The sequence below is a fragment of the Chelonia mydas genome, chromosome 8 (assembly GCF_015237465.2).
Source record: "Chelonia mydas isolate rCheMyd1 chromosome 8, rCheMyd1.pri.v2, whole genome shotgun sequence".
NCBI lineage: Eukaryota > Metazoa > Chordata > Testudines > Cheloniidae > Chelonia > Chelonia mydas.
Genome location: NC_057854.1, coordinates 77,082,107 through 77,102,683, shown reverse-complemented (window position 1 = coordinate 77,102,683; position 20,577 = coordinate 77,082,107). Strand labels below are relative to the sequence as shown.

Below are 20,577 nucleotides of genomic sequence, written 5' to 3'. Positions count from 1 at the left end.
AAAGCTGGCAGTTGAAACACACAGAGAGAATCCTGACCTCCTACCCACCCCAAAATCCCTGATTCTCTTGCTCATTTGTCTCGGCAAGGAATGTGGGCTAGCGATCTGCTCCAAAATATCTGAGGTGAGCCACAGGGTTGAAATCTTCAGTGTTCATGAAGCATATATTGTCCATGCATTCTTCACTCAAAATTGTTTGTCAGCATAGAGAAATTAGTGCAGGGGTGGCCAACTTGTGGCTCCAGAGCCACATGCAGCTCTTCAGAAGTTAATATGTGGCTCCTTGTATAGTCACTGACTCTGGGGCTGGAGCTACAGGTGCCAATTTTCCAATGTGCCGGGTGGTGCTCACTGCTCAACCCCTGGCTCTGCCACAGGCCCTGCGCCCTCCATCCCTTCCCGCCCCCTTCCCTGAGCCTGCCATGCCCTCACTCCTCCCCTTTCTCCCCCAGAGTCTCCTGCACGCCATGAAACAGCTGATCGGGAGGCGCAGGGAGGGAGGGGGAGGAGCCGATTGGCGAGGCTGTTAGTGGGTGGGAGACGCTGGGAGCGGATGGTGGGAGCTGCTGGGGTCTATTGACATATTACTGTGGCTCTGTGGCAATGTACATAGGTAAATTCTGGCTCCTTCTCAGGCTCAGGTTGGCCACCCCTGAATTAGTGAATCATTAGTAGGGTTACATGTTTGTCATGGTGAAGAAAATGTCACACGTAATGTGACTTTTCTGTTTGTCTGTGACTTTTCAAATTTGAATGAGGGGACTCGTACTAGCACTCTGGCCTGTTGGCCATACCTGAGTGTTGCGTTTACCCCACATACCAGATTGCAATGCCTAGAGTGTGGAGCCAGGCCCAGCCCCTCCAGACAGCAGCTGCCACTGTGGGGTGAGTGTGGGACACACTCTATCTCCAGCCATGCCTCCACCCTGCTGGGGCCTCCCCTCCTCACAAGGCTGAGATTAGGGTTGCGGTGCAGGGGTGGAGGATGCTGCTGGAGGTAGCCTGTGCCCTCTCAGTGGCAAGAGGAGGAGGAGGACGACTCTGTCCTATGATTTTAGAGAGGTATAGGTCGATTCCATTTGTTACAACTTTTTTTTTTAAATAAAAAATCAAGGCTCAGTCACTATATGTTTAGTACAAATAATCACTTTTCTGGAAAAATGGTGTGTAAATTCCTTTACACATCACTTTCCTCTAAATTCATGCCTTTAACTAAATTAACCATGACTGCTCTGTGGTTTTTGATAAAAGCTGTTGTGACAAATCTGCAGCTCTAGTCATTAGAGCTTCTGATTTTTCAATTTTCTATCAGGAAAATTAAAACAAAATATTTCATTCCGGGTCAAGTTGGCCTGAATCAAAAAATTTCAGTTTCTTGAACCAAATCAAAATATTTCCTTTTGGGTCAGTTCGACATTACTTTGTGGCTGACAGAGCTTTAGGGTTGCCAATTTTGGTTGGATGTATTCCTGGAGGTTTCATCATCTTGGAGACTCCAGGTTAATCTTGGAGGGTTCGCAACCCCACAGAGCTTCTGCAGTGCCTCATACTCCCATGGCTGGAATGCATCTCCTATGATGCATTGCAGTCTCTCCTTTGTCTGAAATGCCACAGTGCATCACGGAAGCTGTAGTCAGTTCCGAGAGCTCACTCCATAAGAGAGAATGTGAGTATGAAGTATGCAAACTACAATTCTCATGAAGCACTGCAGCAGCTCAGGCAGATGCAATTCAATATCAAACCATGCCTCAACAAAACATTTCAACATTTACTAAACAAAATTTTTCCCAAATTTTTGTTCTGTGAATTTTTTTTGATATTTTGAATTTTCAGCCCAATTCAGGATGAAAATAAATGTTGAAATATCGAATGTCCAAGGTTGACTGGTATTCTAATTTCTGACCAGCTCAATAAATAGGCAAGAAAGGCAAAGGACGGGAGAAGGGAAGTAGTATTATACTCATTTTATAGATAAGCAACTGAGGCACAGAGAGATTAAGATCACACTGGAAATCTATGGCACAACCAGAAAATGAAAGCAGATCACTTGAGACTCAGTCCAGTGGCTTAACTACAAGACCATCCTTCCTTTCCATTGAGACCTGTGCTTTGAGTTGATTTGTTTAATTTGCTTTAGACAAAGTTCTGCTACGTTACCCTGCACTCTATTGTAAATTATTATCCAGCACTTATATTTTCAAGTTTAATTATTTCTTGTGTAAATGAGTTTAGAGCCTAATGGATTCTAACAGCTAAAAAATAAATAAGAGATTCAAAGTGTGATTGTATAAAGTCTATAAAAAGACTGTAAAACTGACATTGTGCAGTTCCATCTTTATTGCTGTCAGTGACTCCATATCAAATGTGATTAGTTTACAATTAAAAGATGATTTCTCTAATAGCCAGCCCTGCAAATGCACACTGAGATCTGAGAACTGAGTTGTGTTCTTTTCTTCTCATGCATCATTTCCAGTAATAAAGGTTCTGTAAGCCAAATTAGACCTTCAGATACACCTGTGAAATGCCACTGTCTACACTAGGGTTGGACAGATGCAAGTGCCTAGAATTTAGTAAACAATTCTGATAATGAGGGACATAATCCAGCTCTCTTTATCAGCTGTGTTGATTCTGTGGGGCTAATAGGAGTAATACAACCAATAAAAACTTTTTTGACACTAAAGTGAACAGATCTGACTCAGAATACACACAGGAAGGAGATCCATTTTTACACAGTCATTTTTCAGAGTAGACTCATCCTTTAAACAGTACTTTTTGTTAACTATAGTAATTTGTGTTTGTAGTAGTAATGTTACTCATACTTACTCTTGGTCCAACTCCTCCAATAAGTCCAACTGGTCCTTCTTCTCCCTGAAAAAACAATCAGGACTTGGAATAACTTTTTTGATACTGTATTTAGTTTTAAAACCTGAAAAAAACTATATTCACTTATATTAAAATCTTAAATTTGCATAGTGAATGGACATAGCTAGACATCTTTACTGTTAGGATCTAGGTTTGCACTATACAGGAAAGGGTCTAAAACTGACCTCATCTCAGCCACGATCTGTCAGAAATCCATGTTTTACAAAACCATCAAACACAATCTGCTTAAGAAAAGCCCACAAACAGAGCTGCTCAAACATTTTCACAATTTTTGACCAGCTGTACTGAGAAGATAATGGGGTTTCACAGATGTATCTGAGGGTCTAATTTGGCATAGATATGCATTTGTCTCTCATGGAGTCTAGTACTCTGACAGAACTTTGTCTTGCTCTGCATGGTCAACACATAGTTATGGTTTGATTCCTAAGCAAGCAGAACAGTTCTCTTGCCTCTTCAAGCAGATGGGAATGAGTGTGGAGCCAAAACAGACTGACAACGTCTTCTTTTCATCCCAGCTGCCAGGAGTACAGGAGAAGAAAGAGGAGACATTATAGTGTTACCAAGAGCCTCAAAATAACCATACATGACCGTGTATTATAATGGTAGGCTTTTGAGGTTGCCGCATTACATTATGACGTTAAATCAAGATTCTGTATTATAATGTCAAGACATGATGTCATACTGTGATTATTTGATGGTTCAGTGACTCCACTTAATATGAAAGTATTTCTCCAGCTCTTGGAGGCAGAGATGCTCAACATGGAGGAGAACACAGCAGTCTGAATGGAGGAAATATGGTCTGCATTTTACATGGCTTCTGATTAAACTGATCGTTTTTTGTCACCATTACTCATTTATCATTTAAAAGCACTCATGATAACTCATCATTAAATCAGCTACATAAAGCTCTAGAGCTCTACCATCAGACTCATTATCTGATTTAATGCATTTTTAAAACCTATATTTACCAGCTATCTCAACAGCACAGAACAGCAGGGCCGCCCAGAGGATTCAGGGGGCCTGGAGTCTTCGGCGGCGGGGGTCCTTCTGCTCCGGGCCTTCGGGGTATTTCGCCGAAGACATGGAGCAGAATGACCCCCCTCCGCTGAAGTGCCACTGAAAACTCTCGTGGGGGTCCCTGAAAACTGTTGAGGGGGCCACTGCGGAGCCCAGGGTCTGGGGCAAATTGCCCCACCTCAGGGCAGCCCTGCAGAACAGCACGTGGAGTTGGATTTAATACATATATATATTTTATGCTAATGAATTAAGAATCCTTGATTAATAAGTTTATAGGATGCAATCCTGGCCCCACTGATGTCAAAGGAAGTTTTGCCATTGAATTCAATGGGGCTAGGTTTTCACCCAATATTCTTATTCAATATTATTATTTTAAAAAACCTGCCACTGTTTAATTCTGGATTCCACATGCAACATTCTGGACCCACACTCCTTAGACACTCTACAGAGCTGCTGAAATAAATCTTATAATGAATGCACAATACTGTAAAATATCTAAAAATCTCTCAAAATAGAAACTTGAAATCCTGCATGGCAATACTGTCCATCCTGAAGCAACGTTTTCTTATACAAAAGAATTGGATCAGATTTTTTAAAAATGTAACTTGTTGACTGGACTGTGTTTCCATCCTACCTCAATTCCTTTCGGGCCTGGGGCCCCCGGAGGCCCTCGGTCACCTAGAAGTCCCTAAATAACAAGACAACCAAAATGAGATTTTATATCAATCAATAAGCCTGTTTGTCTGGTTTCTTTCCTCTTACAATCATGCAGTGAATGAGAGGCTAAAAGCTGAGGAAGGAGACATCATTATCTGCTATTGTTCATTTCCCTTAGAAAGCCAGGAGAAAAGCTGCCCTAATTCTAACATCTGCTGTAACGCTACAGTATCTAACGAAGTTTAGCTACATCGACATTTCTAAGATTCAGACTATTTTCATTTACCTTTTGAAGGAGGAGGAGGATCAAAGTAATTGATGTTCACAAGAGAACAGTTTATTTTTGTTACACAACATTAGTTTGAATTTGATGGGCTGCTTAAAGAGGAACTGAGAAATCCCCTGTAAATCCAGGTTTTGGGTAATATTTAGGGTAATATTTGGTGATAATGAAAATTGACTTATATTAAAACTATTCTTCTCTCCACCAAACTCCTCATTTTATGTAGTTATTTCCCAAGGTCCAACACAATACCACTTACACTACCAAAGCAGATCAGTAAATCCATCTTTTCTTATTCTTTGGTGGGATTACGATTGCTGTCAGAACACAAGCATTATGGAAATAGCTGTACAAAGTTTAGACTTTTATATTTTTACCCAGCTGCAAGCCACTTCCGAGCATTGACTCTGAAGGCAATTAGCCATGACTGAATTTGTAACAAAATCTTGGTGAGTAGCATAAGACAGAACGAAATAAAACTAAGCTTTGCTGTGTGTGTGACTCGGCACTGCTTTGGCAAGGGTGATATCCTGTCATGTCTCTAAACTTTATTTTCAGTGTTGTCCTGACAACTTAATTTTCAGTGTAGAAAATAACTTTGGAGACTGAAGACCTCTATTTATCCACACAAGAGGTACACCTTGGTAGTGGCATCACATATAATCTTCCTACACTGCCAAACCTATGTACCCAAATTCTGATCAGATGGAGAGGGAGTTTACAAAGATTCAACCCTCAGCCAATATGTCGAGAATGCCTACTGAGACGTCAAATGTAATGCTGGCATTTGTTCTGTGGATTGGGAAGTGATTTGAGGGTATCAAATCATTTAGAACTGCCGCCAGATAGCAATGATATTCAGCCATTACAAACCTTGGCAGGATTATATCCAGTGTCCTAGAAGTGAAGGACATATCCCATTGCCAACCCTGAGTCATCACATCCTCTTACAGCAACATTTGTAAAACTCCACTACTCAGACTGAGGAACTAATGGTGTTTCAGAGACCTTGGTTATCCAAGTTATAATGGTAGTAACTGGAATAAGCACTCAACCCAGCTTTATGACAAAAAAGATCTACGTAAATATATTATTATTGTATGAGGGAAGCCAGGCTTACTTATATCAGGTAAAGCAACGAGAACAAAAAATCATCTCTTATGAAAGAGATCATTAGCCTCTGAAGAAATATTGGATGGAAAAGCTCCAACTCTCAGCGTTATTAAATTTATGAAATTTAGACTGAAGGTGCACACATTTGTCCAGCAGCTGCCTGCCTGCTTAGCACACAAAGCAACACTTCACAGAAAATGTATCGGGCCATCTCAAAATACCGAGTCTTATTAAAGTTCCCATCATTTGATTTTATCTGGAATAAAGTACGATGGAGAACTGCAGCTGGAGAGCATCTCTCTGGCAAAAGCAACAGCAAGACACTTACTCCATAAACAATACTGATCTTTAGTCGGTGAAGAAAAGTATTTCCTTAGAAAACAGAACTGTTATTTCACTATGCAATAGCAATAAATTAACAAATGCTAAGCTTTTCAGTGTCATTTAAACTCATGCAATGGTGCAAATACTAGCAAATTTCTTAGTTACTGTGTGTGTTCCTAGACCGTACTTACTCAAATTTGTAAAGAACACCTCGGCCTTTAAAACTGATAATTAACTGCAGTTTCCATACCCACACTCTGAGGTTTCAGGCAATGAACAGAAAATGAAGGTAGTCTTTAGAGATGTGCCAAAATGTCTGGAAAGAATTCAGGGAGTCAGCAAATGGGGGTATCATGTATTTCCCATGTGTTCAGAACTTTCCATTCGACCCTCCCTTACAGGATTAATAGAACTCTTAATAGCCATTTATAGGAGGTATGCTACCCAAACAAAACATGAATGAGCACAGGAAGGAAGCTCGCAACTATTTCCATGGTACAACATGTATTGCTAGAGAAAGCATTATGATATTTATATAGTGAGCAGGTCTGCCTTACTTTTTACTCTGGCTCTTGTAACATGCAGCCAAAAGTATTTGCAAGAGTGACACAACGAACAAATAACAGAAAGATATTTCAGAACTTCCCAAACTAAAACACTCCTCTTTTTATTAGTTATTATGCAAGTGCCTCATTTTTATGAACATTGGATCAAGATCAAACACCTTCTAAGATATTGCTCGCAAGATGAATAATGTGCTGTGGACCAAACTATGTAATGTATCTTTCGTGCATTATTCTAGGAGTTCATATTTGTTAATTACTGTAGTAATTTGGATAAAATGGCCATCCCAAAGTTCTACTGGTCTTCAGAGACAGGTATATCATGTTTGCATATCCTACACTCTATCATGATGGTTGGTTTCTCTTATGCTAAAATATAAAGACTACGCCACCTTCCTGGCACTTTGTGCAGATTTTGTCTCTGAGGAAGCACAGAACAGAAGAATGAGGAAAACAGCAGCTTGGTGAAAACAGTGTTCTAAAAATAAAGACTAAAGGAGACTCTTGAAAAACTGCAGTGAACGCAAGACCACTGGGAATCCTAAAGGCAAACATTTCCAGTTTCATGTAGCCCTGCTCTCTAGGTATTAGGAGCAGTGCAAAGGCTATTCCACTTTGGTAACACTCCATCTCCAGTGTAAGTCACCAATTCTCTTTGATTAGACCTGGCTGTCCAAGCTTTTTGTCTTTGCGAGCCAATGTGCTGGAGAGACACAATGTCTTGTATAGTTATGGAATTCTTGCTGTATTAAATGAACTCTGGAATCTTAAATACTGCGGGCTCTTAGCATTTCTGTTGGGATCTGAATGAAAGGAGATAGACTAGTATTGTATCTCTGAAACATAAATCCACTACTAATAGACCAAATTAACATTAACTTTGAACTGCATATACAGGGAAATAATATATATCACATCACTAAGAAGGGCTTTGAGCTCATTTACACTATAGATGCATTAGTTTGGATATTTAAACTGAATCTGTATTTTCTAGATCTAATTTAATTCCACTTCTCTCATGTCCACTAATGCATAGGCCTCATGTCTCGTGGAAAGATCTTAGGTTCCCTGACAATTCATTAATCTTACAAAAACATAATAATGACCACCCAACAGTATTCATATTAAACAAGCATAAATGATAACAAATTAACTCAGCCAGCCAACAAATCAGAGCAAAAGAAAAGCTCCTCTCTAGTCATCTTTGCCTCTGGAAACATAACCTCAACCTTTCCCCCAAGCCCTGTAAAATAAATGGCTTTTGCAGCATGCCTAGAAGGTTATCATGTTTGGGGTGATGGATCAAGGCTATTTACACATTTGACAGATGTGGGAGGCAAGTGAGAGTCTGAGGTTGACCAGGTTTCCAGTAGTTGGAGTGACTATGAGATCTGAATGAAGGGATAAAAGAAGACGGTGTTTGGTTTTGTATAATTCTTACTGTTTATTAGGATGTCAGTGTTTAAAGGATATTATGGCCAACCCAGGGAACATATGAGACTCAAGCAGACAAAACTTAAGGAAACGGCTGAAGCAATGAAGGGTAACAGAGATTTAGGTAGTATTTGCATAGCAACAATACGTATGCTCATATTTTTAAAAGCAGATGGCTAAAGGGTTAGAAAAACACCAGTGTAACTCCACTGTCTAAAACAGAGTTAAGCTTTGTCTACATAGGAAAGTTGAACAAGTATAACCTAATGAGTGAATTTAAACACATACAGTCAAACTAGTGCAAAGCCCTGTGTGGGCACTCTTATTCTGGTTTAAGAATGGCTTGTTTCAGTTTAGCAAAAAGTCAGTTGGGGACAGGTTTAAGCTAAATTGAAATAAAGTCACTCTTAAACCAAAATAACAGTGTCCATACAGGGGTTGCACCAGTTTAACTAAACTGGAATCAAAACAAATTCAAGTTACACCGGTGCAAATTTCCTATGTAGACAAGGCCTGTCTCCTGACTGTGAGAGGCAAATCATGCTCAGTTCACAGTTCTTTGCTAATTTCCGAGGCTGCAGTGTGACACCTATCCCCAGTCCATGGTTTTCTTTTGTATTTTTTCCCAAGAACCTTCTCTTCTCTTAGTATTGTCTCACTCTCAGTGCATTAATGACATTGCGATAAGGCTCTGTAAGTTCTTACCTTTGGACCTTCAGGGCCATTTAGTCCAGGTACTCCAATATCTCCTGGAAAACCCTAAGGAGGAGAAGATAGGCAAGCTGTTCATAGCATAGGAATGTTTCCATTGTACAAAGTAAAAAAAAATTTTTTTTTGTTTTGAATCTATTCATTTTAGAAATGTAACAAACCTGAATCACAGAAATCAAGACATGGATTTGTTTTATGAAATCCAAAACACTTTGAAGTCCAGTAAGCTGTTCTGAAAGAACTTGGCTTCATTAAACTCAATTTGACAGATGTCAGTATAGCTTTTATTTGTCTTGAACCCTTTTGTCCATTTGACAAGTTTTATTATTTAACTATAGACCCAGACTTGATCCCACTGAAATCCACAAAGGAACCTTGCTCCATCAGTTATGAATGTAAAACAATTGCTTAAACCCCAGCACCTAATTGCTTGAGCCCCAGCACCTCTTTCATTACAAATTAAGCACTGGGCACCACGACACAGCAGCTGTCCAGCAGCCTTTGGGAAATGAGGTCGTGGCGTCTAATGCCAGCCCTGCTTGACGGACCCCCTGAAACTTGATCGCGGCCCCCTAGAGGGCCCCGGACCTCTGGTTGAGAACCACTGATTTAGACAATGAATTCGTAGTTGTACAACAAAAAACTGTTTTTTACTATTTTACAAGAGCTCTTTATACAGAGATGTTTTCTGACATTTTATATGAAAGTCACACAAGGGGCAGGAAAGTCCGATATAAATTTCCCACAGCCACCTTAACTCTGCTTCATTTTACAAAGGAAATGAACAAGTCTTTTAAACAAAACTTGTGAGTTCTTTACTGCTTTAAAGTAGAACTGCAGGAACATGTTCTGCAGGAGATTAAAAACTGGCTGCAATCTGATAAACTCAAATGCTGTCCATGGACTCTTTTGCCATTTACAAGTCCTGACTGATAAAATATAAAGGTGATGGGGGGTGTGACGCAGAAACCGAGATGAGCAGACAGACAGAGTTTAATTTATGAAATCCGATGAGACTGTAGTCCATATCAGTGTGGCTACAGGACAATGATGTTTAGTGGTATTCACTGAATTCTCAGGTGATCATTCCATTTTAGAACAAACTAGGCCCAAGCCAACTTAACTTTTTAAAATTGAACAAGATCAGACTTTTTCACACTGGTATTGCCATCTGTTCTCAAGCTAGGAACTGCTGCTAGTACCGTGACACTGATACTTTATTCAGCACAGGATGCACTTATTCATCTGCCAAAATATTATTTGATTTTGTTGTTCCATTACTTTTCAAAGTTTACCAAACTTGGCTCACAACATCTTTTAAAAATATCCACAGCTTTATTTGCCATACCAAATTCTTTCAGAGATGGAAACAGCACTGCTCCCTGTTATTATTTATGTCTAAATGCATGTCATCATTGAAGTTTTGAACATTTTTTAGTTTCCCCAAGTACAAAAGAAACCTATGAAAAAGTCCTAAGAGTTGAAAAATGTTTCCCCATCACCTTCTGTTCCCCCAAATCAAGTAACTCAAAATACACCGAGTGATTTTTATTAATCTTTCTGAAAATTATTCAGTATTGGCTGAGACTAAGCTATTACATTTCAACCCTAAAGGTAAATTACCAAATTCATTCTAAAGCCCCTGCTTTAGAATGAAAGTGCAATCTCATCCTTAACCACATTACTGCTAGTGTAATAGTATAACAAAAGAGAATGAAATACATAGTACTGCTAGTCTTAGATGTTTGGGTTTTCCTGTGTTTACTTTTCATAAACTGCTTTTAATATGCTATAAATGAACTCAATCTGTGATGTTCACTTTTGTAACAAACCAGAAGTAAATGAGTAAATAAATCAGAAATCTAAAACATATGTTTGAGAATTATTGTTGTAACCTGTTTGTGACCCAGTTGGTTCTATGACCTTTAAAGAAACCTCTAAACTTTTAGCACTTGGATGCCGAGGGGCACAAGAACAAGCCCATTAGACAGAGTGACTGCCTGATTTACAATGAACTTTCAAAACAGAAGTTTCTGTACCAATCCTGACTCTGTATACTCTAATCTATACTAAAACATCAAAATTAATGTTCCCCTTCAAAATGGAGAAATGTTCACCAGAATAGTTGTGCAACAACACTGACATGCCTCAGATGGCACATATTATTTTATACATATATGATAAATGCACTCGAATTGAATATTTAATATACATTATTTATATCACCCCAGATTTTTTAATTGTTCAGGTTAGAATCTAAAAAGCACATGATTACTCACTAAATTAAACTAACTAGGTCAATGCAACAATAGTTGCTATTTCACCTTTTCGTACCTCTAAACGTTGCTGAATTTAGAGGCATTCAAGAATTTTAAAATGTAGTTCTTTATATCTCTCTAACTATATTGGAGGGGGGGAAGAGATTTTCAAAGGCATGAATGGATAGTAACTGCTGACATGAATACAATTTCCTTTAGGTGATAAACAGCCCAGAAAATGCTGTGTTAACAAGGGTACTGGAAGAGCCATATTCCTTTTAGAAGCATTCTTACATTTTCTGTGCAGAAATCCTTCTAATTTATTTATTTACTTGGGTGTATACAAATGCTTCTAAGAGAAATTCTAAAAGCTGTATGATTAAGCTGTAAGTGTAGACAAGAGCAAACTGAAGCCAGCATTGGTTCAGCTAAACCAATCCTTGAAACTGTGCTATTTCCAGATGTCAACAAGGTGTGTGATGTGCCCAGGAACTACGGTGATGGGCACAGTAGGAATACATACAGTAACAATAATGGTACATCCATATATTCACATATCTTCATTTTTATTTAAAAAAAATTTCTTCTGTATCACAAAGTCTCCTTTTTCATCTTCTCCTGCTGAACACAATCTATAGGGAAAACATAGATACTATGACAGTCCTGGAAGACTGTTTTAAAGAAGTTTTCAAATTAATGCATGATTTACTAATGTACCAGTAGGAAAGTGGTTAAACAATATTTATGACCAGTTTATCAGTAAGAACCTACATCCCTAATCTACACAAGCGTTGAGAAAACCTAACCCCACAAAAATATGCAATGAATCTTAGAGCTGCATCTTGAAGCTCTTAATAGATCTTCACATTTTCAACAATGGAAGTTTTGCTGAGTAAAGACATCAGTATTAAATCCTATGGACTGGTACTGGGGAAACTAATTGAAGAAACAGATGAAATTCAGTGAGATTCCTGACTTAGAACTGTAAGAAATTATCACATAATGGCATGCACAGATTGGCTCATCAAGATATAGAGACTTATCTACTTTTGTTATGCTAAATAGGTACCTTGGTATTGGTCTTCAAATTCAAATTACAGGGGATCCAGTAATGTAATACCACAGGAATCTAGAATCTGTAAAATGTCCTCATTTCATTACATAAAATGGAAATTGGTCCTTTAATTTCTAATATGGTTTACTGTTTTGATGGAGAGAACAAACAGCATTGCTATTCATCAACACCAAACAGGACCAAGTTGAAGTAAAAGAAATGAACGAGGCTGGAACTCTTAAATTGTCTTGACAATTTTTTTTTCCTTCCAAACTCTGAGCAATGTAACTGCACTCAGTATACTCCAACCTTCAGAATTTCTGTTTGCCAAGAGTTATTCAGGAGTCCACCCTCCCATGTCTACTCCCAGAATAAAAAAAAAAATCATTTTTTTAAAACACAACTGATAATCTAGGAGGTTTATGTGTAATTTCCAGATGAAATTCTTGTGTGCAAAATATGAGCAGATATTTTGACACTTCCTAGGGAAATGTAAAAAGTAGAATATCTAGACTCTGCCAATAACCAGAAGCCAAACAGCTGATAGGTTACAGAGTACTTCTGAAATTCTGTAACAGCCAAAGAGTGTTGGATGCCTTCCATCTTAGTCACATGAGGCCTGGAAAAGAATACAATTAGGTGGATTACTGATTTAGACGGAATTCCATGAGCACCATAGGTAAAATTTTTGGATAAAGTCCTGAGAGTCATTTTATCAGGGAAGAAGACTGTAGCCACTCAGAAGGAAACTTTCACAGAGAGATGTAGAAGAGGGCATGATGCCTTAGGTTTAAATGGAAGCCCCATAAGTACAGGAAGTATTAGGTTAAGGTCCCAAGAAGAAATGGGACCTTAATGGGTGTCTTCTCAACCCCTTTATGAATCTCAGAACCATCTGATGAGAGAAGACAGATTGGCCACTGACAGGTAGATGATGTGCTGAGACTCCAACCAGGTGAATTCTCCCCAAGCTCAGAGAAACATTAAATCATTTCACTTGTAGCAGGTATCCCACAATCATAGGAATGACTTTGACTTCCTCCTCAGTGAGAGAATCTTGTCCACTCCACAAAGTAAGTATGTCTGGTGGAGTCTCCTCTGCTGACCAAAATAACCCTGAATGGAGAAGAGCAGGAACATGGAAGGCTAGACTTCTATCCAGGAGCCAGGCCTTGAAATGGGGAGACATGAGCCCCTTCAAACCGAAGATCCTGCACTGTGGACTGGACTTAGCCTTGGGGAAGCCAGATCCCTGTAACCATGATAACCTGTGTACAACCATGGCTGTTGCCATTGTGTGAGAAGTGATGTTAACCACATCAAGGGCTGCTTGGAGACTCATTTTTGCTATCAGCTGCCCCTCTGTGATTGAGGGCACAAATTCTTCTCGGGAATCAGCCAGAATTTTACTGGTGAACGCGGCAATTTTTTCACAGAGACTAAAATGGTATCTTGACAGTAGGGCTTGATAATTCATTTCCTGTTTGGCCAGCATGGCAAGCTGCAGGTGACCTGGCAGAGCTCATCAGCAGAGGTGACCAGGTAGAGTTCATCAGCAGAGGTGACCATGATGGAGTCCCAGAATTGCAAAAGAGCTCCAGCATGGACCGAATGGGAGGTACGGGATCTGATCGCTGTATGGGGAGAGGAATCCGTGCTATCAGAACTCTGTTCCAGTTTTCGAAATGCCAAAACATTTGTCAAAATCTCCCAGGGCATGAAGGACAGAGGCTATAACAGGGACCCGAAGCAGTGCCGCGTGAAACTTAAGGAGCTGAGGCAAGCCTACCAGAAAATCAGAGAGGCGAACGGCCGCTCCGGGTCAGAGCCCCAAACATGCCGCTTCTATGATGAGCTGCATGCTATTTTAGGGGGTTCAGCCACCACTACCCCAACCATGTTGTTTGACTCCTTCAATGGAGATGGAGGCAACACGGAAGCTGGTTTTGGGAACGAGGAAGATGATGATGATGGGGTTGTAGATAGCTCACAGCAAACAAGCGGAGAAACCGGTTTTCCCGACAGCCAGGAACTGTTTCTCACCCTGGACCTGGAGCCAGTACCCCCTGAACCCACCCGAGGCTGCCTCCTGGACCCGCCAGGCGGAGAAGGGACCTCTGGTGAGTGTACCTTTTAAAATAGTACACATGGTTTAATGATTAATTTGCCCTGGTATTCGCGGCTCTCCTGGATGTACTCCCAAAGCCTTATTCCATCCACCATGGTAGGACACTTTACCACACCAGGCCAGTAGCACGTACTCGGGAATCACTGTAGAACAAAGCACTGCAGTGTATGTTTGCTGGCATTCAAACAATATCCGTTCTTTATCTCTCTGTGTTATCTTCAGGAGAGTGATATCATTCATGGTCACCTGGTTGAAATTGGGTGCTTTTCTTAAGGGGACATTCAGAGGTGCCCGTTCCTGCTGGGCTGTTTGCCTGTGGCTGAACAGAAATGTTCCCCACTGTTAGCCATGGGGAGGGGCTAGGCACGCGGTGGGGGGAGGCAAAATGCGACCTTGTAACGAAAGCACATGTGCTATGTATGTAATGTTAACAGCAAGGTTTACCCTGAAAGAGTGTACCCATTGTTCTATAAAATCTGTCTTTTTAAATACCACTGTCCCTTTTTTTTTCTCCACCAGCTGCATGTGTTTCAAGGATCACAGGATCTGCTCCTTCCCAGAGGCTAGTGAAGATTAGAAGGCGAAAAAAACGCACTCGCGATGACATGTTCTCTGAGCTCATGCTATCTTCCCACACTGACAGAGCACAGATGAATGCATGGAGGCAGACAATGTCAGAGTTCAGGAAAGCACAAAATGACCGGGAGGAGAGGTGGCAGGCTGAAGAGAGTAAGTGGTGAGCTGAAGAGAGGGCTAAAGCTGAAAGGTGGTGGCAGCGTGATGAGAGGAGGCAGGATTCAATGCTGATGCTGCTGGAGGATCAAACTAATATGCTCCAGCGTATGGTTGAGCTGCAGGAAAGGCAGCAGGAGCACAGACCACCGCTACAGCACCTGTGTAACCAACAGCCCTTCTCCCCAAGTTCCACAGCCTCCTCACCCAGACGCCCAAGAACGCGGTGGGGGGGCCTCCGGCCACTCAGCCACTCCACCCCAGAGGATTGCCCAAGCAACAGAAGGCTGGCATTCAATAAGTTTTAAAGTTTTAAACTTTTAAAGTGCTGTCTGGCCTTGTCCTTCCCTCCTCCACCACCCCTCCCGGGCTACCTTAGCACTTATCCCCCTATTTGTGTGATGAATTAATAAAGAATATATGAATGTGAAGCAACAATTACTTTATTGCCTCTGCTTCTCAGCCACTCGCTTCTCAACTGTGAGGGCTGCTCTCATCTTGGTATTCTTGCACCTCAGGGCAGAGGAAAGCAAGTCACAAAGTTCCATGAAAGTGCCCTTATGCATGCGAAAGTTTCGCAGCCCTGGGAATCGTCCCAGACCTGCAACACTATGCGGTCCCACGTGTCTGTGCTTGTTTCCCAGGCCCAGAATTTGCGTTCCACCGCATGAACCTGCCCCATTAGCACCATGATGCCCACATTGCCAGGGCCCGTGCTTTGAGAGAAGTCTGTGTCCATGTCCTCATCACTCTCCTCACCACGCTGACGTCGCCTACTCACCCACTTTCACTTTGCCAGGTTCTGGTGCTTCATATACTGCTGGATAATGTGCGTGGTGTTTAATGTGCTCCTAATTGCCAAAGTGATCTGAGTGGGCTCCATGCTTGCCATGGTATGGCATCTGCACAGAAAAAAGGCCCGGAACGATTGTCTGCCGTTGCTCTGACAGAGGGATGGGCAACTGATGACATGGCTTACAGGGTTGGCTTACAGGGAATTAAAATCAACAAAGGGGGTGGCTTTACATCAAGGAGAAACAAAAACAACTGTCACACAGAATGGCCCCCTCAAGAATTGAACTCAAAACCCTGGGTTTAGCAGGCCAATGCTCAACCCAATGCTCAACTTACTGAGCTATCCCTCCCCCTGGTATTTCAGGCAGGACTGAATCTCCATTAAACTTTTCAAGGTTCCCTTGACAGACCTCACCAAAACGATTGTTGGCCGTTGATTTCACGGAGGGGGGGGGGGAGCAAATGAATAGAAAACAAATCTGCTGTATTTCTTGTTTTGATCCACTCCATCTATCTTTTACATCTTTGGCTGGCAGCAGACGGTAGGACTGGACTACTAGCCTTCCTCATCTCCTGCCTGCTTGCCATAAGATGGTACAATAGGACTGCCGACAGGACTAAAGAAAATGACCTGGTCGAGTCACTCCTAATTTAGTCCCTGCACCCATGTCTGCCCAGGCGCTCCTGACTGACCTTATCAAGGTGGTTATCAGGCCTATTGCACCATCTGCTGCCACAAGGCAATGGGTTGCTGCTGCTGTGTAGCAATGCAGTATCGTGTCTGCCAGCACCCAGGAGACGTAGGGTGACCGTGAGCTGAGCGGGCTCCATGCTTGCCGTGGTATGACGTCTGCACAGGTAACTCAGGAAAAAAGGTGCAAAACGATTGTCTGCCGTTGCTTTCATGGAGGGAGGGAGGAAGGGAGGGCCTGATGACATGTACCCAGAAACATCCGCGACAATCTTTTTTGCCCCATCAGGCATTGGGATCTCAACCCAGAATTCCAATGGGCGGCGGAGACTGTCGGAACTGTGGGATAGCTACCCACAGTGCAACACTCCGGAAGTTGATGCTAGCCTCGGTACTGTGGAAGCACTCCACCGAGTTAATGCACTTAATGCACTTAGAGCATTTTGTGTGGGGACACACACAATCAACTATATAAAAACGATTTCTAAAAAAACCAACTTCTATAAATTTGACCTAATTTCGTAGTGTAGACAAACCCTAAGCCACGTTCAGTGTCAGTTCAGCTCTACACATTGCCAACAGCAGTTGCTGGCAATGGTTCTATTTTGTGGCGTAGGAAGCTCATTGTCTATTTCAAGTGGTATGCAACTTGCTTAGAAACCATTTGGAGCACTTGTGTGTGGATGCAAGGTGAGTTGCAATCATTCCACTGAAAAACAATAGTACTTAGCATAGGAAATTTTTCAGTCTAAACAAGGCCTTACACCACGGGCTCAACTAGGATTTCTGAAATGCCAAACACAGGTTGGTCATATATATGTGTGCAGTTAAACCATTTTCATAACTGATTCAACTGCATCTATTGTCATCAAGACAAAGGAGTTAATACTAGTGGTTAACCCTTTAAAGATGTGGGACATATCTGATTTGTGGAAGAAATTGTTGTACATGCTCAGGATGATGACAAGACAGCCCCACAAGCACGTTACTTTTCAGCCTCTACCTGTAAACAGACTGGAAGCTTGGCACAGCAGCAAAAGCATAACAGGCCCATGCTGCTACGTAGAAGGGGAAACTGAGGCATACCACCTCATGGCATTGGTGGCTAAATGCCAAGACACCTACATTTTAACAGATACTGCTGTCTCCATTCTGTCAGCAATACTACACCCCAACCTGTTTTCAGGCATCCAGGGACCAGGAACCCTAAAACTGGCTAGAACACTTATGAATGACATCATATGGTTTAAAGGTACTGAAAAGGAGTGTGACCAAAGACAAGTGGGGATTTTACATGTACTGCCTCCGCCATGGACAGGGTCAAAGTCTCTGGCAGTAAGTTCAGGAGGAGGGTGTAAAGGTGCCTCCCATAAGACTTTACGGAAATATACTTATGCGTGTATATATGATATAACTAGAATGTGTTTTATGCTACTTATGCCATGTAACATATCTCTGTAAAGGTTATGATATACTGAATCTATTAATCCTATTTGTATGCATGTATCATTTTTGTATTCAAAGTTATGAATATTGGCTGCATACTTGTTTGATTGTGAGTTGGTTTTAATGAAGCAGTTGGTCAGCTTCCTGAGAAAAGACTAATTTTAGTAATTGCCCAGTCAAGAAGCCCTTAAGCCAACAATGAACTTGGAGACGCCAATCTACATCTGGGCGTTCCCAGGAATGTGGCTTGGCTGGTAAGGAACTCAGTCATGCTTGGATATGTGACTTTCCCAGGTGACTCCAAAACTCCATTTTGTAGCTGGACTTTGCACAGGAGAGAGGAGGGGGTCTCCACCCACAGGAGAAAGTCTATTTAAGCCCGTGGGAGACCCCCCCCTTTTTGTCTTCAGCTGGCTAAAGAGAGAGCCTCTCCATCCCCAAAGATACCTGAAAGAAACTGGAACAAAGGACAGTAACTACAGGGGGTGTGAGTGACTGCTGGACCCAGACTAGAAGACTAGTCTGTAAAAGAAAGCTTACTGGAACTGGTGAGGTTTTTATCTGTATTCAGTTTTATTACCGTACTAGACATAGGCTTGCGTGTATTTTTTTTATTTTGCTTGGTAATTCACTTTGTTCTGTCTGTTACTACTTGGCACCACTTAAATCCTACTTTCTGTATTTAATAAAATCACTTTTTACTTATTAATTAACCCAGAGTATGTATTAATACCTGGGGGGGGGGGGCTTTGCAAACAGCTGTGTATATCTCTCTATCAGTGTTATAGAGGGCAAACAATTTATGAGTTTACCCTGTATAACCTTTATACAGGGTAAAACGGATTTATTTGGGGTTTGGACCCCATTGGGAGTTGCACATCTGACAGGAACACTTCTCTAAGCTGCTTTCATTTAAGACTACAGCTGTTAGGGGATGTGGTTCAGACCTGGGTCTGGGTTTGCAGCAGGCTAGAGGGTCTGGCTCAAACCAGGCAGGGCACTGAAATCCAAAGCTGAGAGGGCAGGAAAGCAGGAGCAGAAGTAGTCTTGGCACATCAGGTGGCAGTCCCAAGGCAGTTTCTGAGATCCAAACCCTCACGCATAGAATCATAGAACTGGAAGGGACCACGAGAGGTCATCTAGTCCAGTCCCCTGCACTCAAGGTAGGGCTAAGTATTATCTAGACCATCCCTGACAGGTGTTTGTCTAACCTGCTCTTAAAAATCCCTGATGATGAAGATTCCACAACCTCCCTAAGCAATTTATTCCAGTACTTAACCACTCTGAAAGTTAGGCAGTTTTTCCTAATGTCCAACCTAAACCCCCCTTGCTGCAATTTAAGACCATTGCTTCTTGTCCTAGCCTCAGAGGTTAAGACAAGCAATTTATCTCCCTCCTCCTTGTAACAACCTTTTATGTTCTTGAAAACTGTTATCATGTCCCCTCTCAGCCTTCTCACCTCCAGACTAGCAAGGAAATAAATGTGGCACAATGCTAAACAGATTTTCTGACCCCCCCAGCCCGCACCATCTTTCATAAGATCTTGAACAAATTTTAATGGACTTCCACTAGGCTTAAAACAGCCAACCTTAAATAGATAGAGGCATATTCTCTCCCCACTGCATATTCTCTGATCATAGGACAAGAGAGCTTTCAGAAAAATGTGCTCTCATCTCAGAGACTTCATAGGCTGGATGATAGCAATCAATTACCTACCTTGATGAAATACTGGAAAAATCCCAAGCCTTCCTTTCCACAGAGAAGACAAAATAATTTTCCTCCACACTTATGGAGAAAATGACCCTTTCAGGAAGGGCCAGCTTAGACTTATTGCCAAGATCACGGCAACTTTTGTATGTTGTAATGTTCCCATACTTGAAAAACTGTTGGCTAGCTGAGGCTTGACCTCATCTCCCATGATGCAGCATGGTCTCATCTCAGGTTCAACCACCCAGGTACATCATAAGAATCTCACAACCATGGTATATCATGTGAAATAGAGGAGAATGGGGGAATGAGACACCTGAATTACAACAACTCCCACAAGGCAGACAGAAAGAGAAACAGAATATTTTCACATTAACAAACAGTGATTTTGGGGACCTTTTTATTTTACAAGAAACAAAGCACAGAACCAACCTCTACAAATGTTTTGACCTTTTGTCCTGATTTGGGATAAAAACAAATGTCAAATATTGGAACTTCTTATGGGATAGAAATTTCAATTTTTGACCAGCCCTAGTTTGTGTATTTTAAGTTCCCAGGACTAGGTTCTAAGGGCCAAATCCTGAGGCCCCATTTCAGTATTCATTCATTGCTTATTTAGGCAAACTCCTATTGAAGTAAATTAAAGTTTGCCTGGGTAAAGGCTGAATGTAAACTGAGTAATGACATCACAATTTGACTCTATAATTGTGAATTTTGAACATTAGGACATGGACTGTTCTTAGCTCCTGAACTTCATTGTCTGCATAATCTCAAAATATCA

At 41.4% G+C, this 20,577-nt stretch overlaps 1 protein-coding gene across 2 annotated transcripts in view; it reads right to left on the bottom strand.

The window, feature by feature from the left end:
* The window catches only part of COL24A1 (collagen type XXIV alpha 1 chain), a 235,788-nt gene that overhangs the window by 112,076 nt on the left and 103,135 nt on the right, over positions 1 to 20,577 (bottom strand). For both annotated transcript variants that reach the window (XM_037906297.2, XM_043552998.1), the window contains exons 20-22: positions 8,980 to 9,033; positions 4,535 to 4,588; positions 2,824 to 2,868 (exon numbers count right to left, since the gene is read on the bottom strand). In XM_037906297.2, the coding sequence (XP_037762225.1) occupies positions 2,824 to 2,868; positions 4,535 to 4,588; positions 8,980 to 9,033 (153 nt within the window). The remainder of the gene's footprint in view (positions 1 to 2,823; positions 2,869 to 4,534; positions 4,589 to 8,979; positions 9,034 to 20,577) is intronic.